Genomic DNA, 4,076 nt, shown 5'->3' with positions numbered 1-4,076 from the left:
TGAATTATGACAGTATTTGACCTAGTCAATGAAGAACATGGGAGTTTGATGTATAGGTATAAAAACTTTACATAAAAGCAAGACCACCATACACATCCTATTTATCAAAAATTCAATTAAGACTAGCAGATTATTTTTATGAGGCAGTCTTCTGTAATAAACTCAGAAGGAATCTCTGCCAAGCTTTACTCACAAGAAAAACCAAGCAGAAGATAAGAGCATGCCATTGACAAGCTTAAGAACATAACCATCTGCTTACACAATTGATAGGTAATAATGAGAATCTATTTCATAATTTCTACAATCTAAGGCTATGAACAAATACGCTGTGGCAATGTTAGAAAGCAGTAATAAGACAACCAACATTTAAGCTAACAATGTTCCTACATAAATATTGGTGCCAACACTTGAGCAGGATATGAATCCAACCAAATGGAATACTGCCATAACCTATAGACACAATTGCAATGTTGTTCAGTCCATGAAAATATACGAACCATTCTATATTGTCACCAACAAGAAGAATCATAAAGGGACTCTGCTAAAAAAAAGAGTTTTGAAATGGAAGACTGTAATGGAATTAACAGGCAAAGACAACAATGGAATCAATCATTTTTTGCATACAAATGCTTAGATATGTTTGCAAAACCAAGCATTAAGACCTGAAATCTTAATGACAACTGGAATTAGTCAAGTAAAGGCATCAAGAAGGGAATGAAATGATAATGATGAATCATCTCGAGTCTAGTTGCATGCAACTTCATATAAATACAATTTCTGAAGAACCAAAATGTTACAACATTCTTCCTGGTGGTCTTTCTCTTTTGTTCCTCGTGTGGATTCTAACACAAACTAGAAGATCTTTATCTGCACACCCAGTAGCCCTCGAGAACTACATGCCTGAACAAGAGACAGACTTTGAAAAACTGATTATGTCTCTCTCATGCCCCCACTCCCCACCCCACTAAAATGTTAATAGAGTAAGTAAGAATAATAACATGGGCACAAGGAAGAATTTGTAGGAAAAAGAATCTAGCAATTCCTACATTTGAATTCTACAAACGCAAAGAGGATAAAGGTAAAACCAACTAGAAATGTTACACTGAGGAGGGTTCCATGAAGGGCGACTCATTTAGCACATTGTCCTCCTCATCGGCGAAGAGATCTGCATCCTTGTCTTCCTCATTGGAAAAATCCCTCCTTTCTAGCTTAGAATGAGCAGTGATAAATAGCAACTTGTTGACTCGTTCTATACTAGCTCCTGACCGCCCAGGAGTAGACAACCACCGCATCACCGGCGTACAATACTTGACCCCACATGCCGTAGCATGAAGGAAGATTAGCCTCACAGCCACCTTCCCTAGCGACTTGAACTCACTCAGACATGTCTCCCACACGAGCCGGCTGCTCTGTGGGTTAGCAATCCTCATCTTCCCTGTCGTTGGATCGAGCTGCTTTACCTGGACTGCCTGTGCATACAATGGATCCATCCCCTCTGACCTCCACTTCATCAGCTCCATCAGTGCGATGTGCGCTTCTTCCCTCGACACCATTCTGGTGATCAGCTTGTCGACATCCTTCTCCTGCTCTGGAGTCAGGCACTTGAATGGTGGGAGATACCTTCCGCTCGCATCCTTGACCAAGTAAAGCGGATCCAACACGAATGCTGCCGACCACGCCGGATGGTAGTTCTTCTTGAACCGTTTGTCGATTACCTTCTCAACAGGTGTGTCCTCAATGTTAAATTTAGCACAACAGTCCTTCACCTTCGACCGCAGTTCTTCCCAAAGCGGCAGGCATTGCCCAACAAGCGGCCGCTCCACCTCCATCTCCTGTGCCATGCCATTGATCAGCTTCACTAGGGAGTGCACCGCCTCTACATTATTCCAAAACCCCATATCCCGAATCATCTCCCCCAATTCCCTCCCAATTGGGTCCTCCAAGCACAGAATCTTATAAGACTCATCCAAGTTTACCAATTGAATTGCTTGAGCAGAAGCCAAGATGTCCTCTAGCATTGCAAAGACGGGGGTGTCTGCGTCGGCAACACGGAGTAGACTGGTGTGATCGACCTCTTGGAGCTGATACTTGTGGAAGGTTTTCCGGACTTGGGAATTAGAGTTGAAATAGTTCGCAATCTTGGAGCAACTTGAACTAACATTATGGAAGAGAGAGAGTTCGCGGTGGAAGTCTTTTACAAGGTTGTGAAAGCTCTGTACTTGGCACGAGAGGTTCACCATCCAGTGGTGTTTGTCCTCGATACTTCGCAAAGCTTTCGACTTGAAGCGATCAGCAACGATCCCTGCGCACCGGTGAAGACTACCATTTCCGCAGACATCGATGATGGCGTTCCAGAGCACGTCGTCGGCGTAATCCGACATCGCTGGAGCATGCAAGGGCAAAGCGCTGTGGAAGACGGAGGTGCCATTGGGGAGATTAAGTGATAAAGCAACGAGAGAAGAAGAAGACGACGAAGAATTGGGTCTCCACCCATCGGAAGCGAGCTGGAAGAAGAGCGCCTCGTGGACGCGTGCGTCGACGTCGGCACGAGCGGCGTCGAAGCGCGCGTCGAGACGTGGACCGACGAGGTCGCTTCGGGAGAGAGGTGGGAGACCAACTTGGTGGAGAAAAGCTCGCAGCTTTGGGTGCTCTATGGAAGACAAAGACACTGCACCAAACGACTCGTAGAACCAATCTGACAACAGAGCAAGAGAAGAATCGATTTGGGTCCTGGAGAGGGGTGGACCAGGGGAAGTTTTGGGGGATTTAAGCTTCTTGACGCTGTCTCGAAGCATGGCGAGAGCACCCAAATCGTCCTTCCCGCCGGACAGCACAAGCGCTTGCGTCGGCTGAGATGGGTCGATCAGAGCGAGGTGAGAAGAGCGTTTCCGACCAAGATTGGGCCTGGAAGAGGAGCAAGGAGCAATGGACGAGATGGGTTTCGGAGGCGACGAAAAGTTCGGGCAAGTCCCGCGCTTAAGGTGTTCGGACGCGGTCCTCGAAGGGTTGGAAGCAGAGAAGATGGCGTCGCAAAGGGAGCACCGGAGCTTCACCGCTTTGGGAAGACCCGTCTCGGAGTTCTGCACCAAGATTGGCTCGAGATGGGACCAGTACCACGCGCCCTTCCCCTTGATCGCCTTCGTCCTCACCGTCGTCAGCGCCTCGTATCGCTTGTGCACCGCTCGCGCCGCCGCTTCCTCCGCCGCCGCGGTCGATGGCTCTGCTGCCATTGGTGTACAAAAAAACACAGCGCTTCGCCTTCTCTTTGTTACATGTAGCAGTTACTACTCTCTCTCAGACCTATCGTCGAACATCTTGTGAATTCGTCTCCGTCCATCGTAATTTAATTTCTCTTTTTTTCTTTTGTATTTTATCTTTTGTTTCCCTCTCTCTCTCTCTCTCTCTCTCTCGCTCTCGCTCTATATCTCTGGGGCTCTCTCTCTCTCTCTCTCTTTTGCTCTTCTTCCACTCTAGTTTGTCTCTAACAAGGCCTTTGTTTCTTTGTGTGTATGGAGGGGCAAAAGAAGTCTTCCTTTGTGGGGCTTATTGTTCCATGTGCCTTATTATAGTGTAGCAGTAGTAGAAAGAAGTGAGAGGGCAACCTAGGAATTTAAGGAAATGTTGCTATTCTTCTTCTTCTGTGGTCTTTCAGCCGGGTTGACCACCCCCTGTAAGGGAATGCTTCTGGTACATGAGTATTAAATTTATTAGGGTACAAGTCTATTGCATAAAAATACTGAGGAATTTGTACATGTTGATCTGTGGATGTGCTACTATTTATATGTATATCTATACTTTTTTATATTTATTATTCTCAATGTGGTGGGAGTAGTTGGTACTGCAGTTTTGTAGTGGAACCACACCAGCTAGCCCTAGTCCTAGTCCATGGCTCAAATTGCACAAGAGACCCACAGACTAACCTACTCCTTAATCTTTATGGTGCAAATAAATTGTCACTCTTTCTCTGCTCTTTTGTTTTGAGGGGGGTGTATTTGCATATAAAAACCTTTTTAATTTTTTAAAATAATAAAAATAAGTTTTTGTGCTTAAGAGCTCTTATGTAAATTAGAAGAAAC

At 45.6% G+C, this 4,076-nt stretch overlaps 1 protein-coding gene across 1 annotated transcript; it reads right to left on the bottom strand.

The window, feature by feature from the left end:
- Positions 1–720: 720 nt before the first annotated feature.
- On the bottom strand, positions 721–3,730 carry LOC140785229 (uncharacterized). The gene has a single exon (XM_073133011.1). It carries the CDS (start codon positions 3,228–3,230, stop codon positions 1,098–1,100), a length of 2,133 nt encoding a protein of 710 aa, XP_072989112.1. The 5' UTR covers positions 3,231–3,730; the 3' UTR covers positions 721–1,097.
- Between the last annotated feature and the right edge of the window lie 346 nt (positions 3,731–4,076).

Source organism: Typha latifolia, chromosome 3 (genome assembly GCF_019914945.1).
Source record: "Typha latifolia isolate L0001 chromosome 3, TyphaL0001v2, whole genome shotgun sequence".
NCBI classification, from domain to species: domain Eukaryota; kingdom Viridiplantae; phylum Streptophyta; class Magnoliopsida; order Poales; family Typhaceae; genus Typha; species Typha latifolia.
This window is presented reverse-complemented; position numbering and strand designations above follow the sequence as displayed.

Excerpts from the sequence above, each read along its gene's own strand:
- LOC140785229 (XM_073133011.1), bottom strand. The coding sequence starts at position 3,230 with ATGGCAGCAGAGCCATCGACCGCGGCGGCGGAGGAAGCGGCGGCGCGA.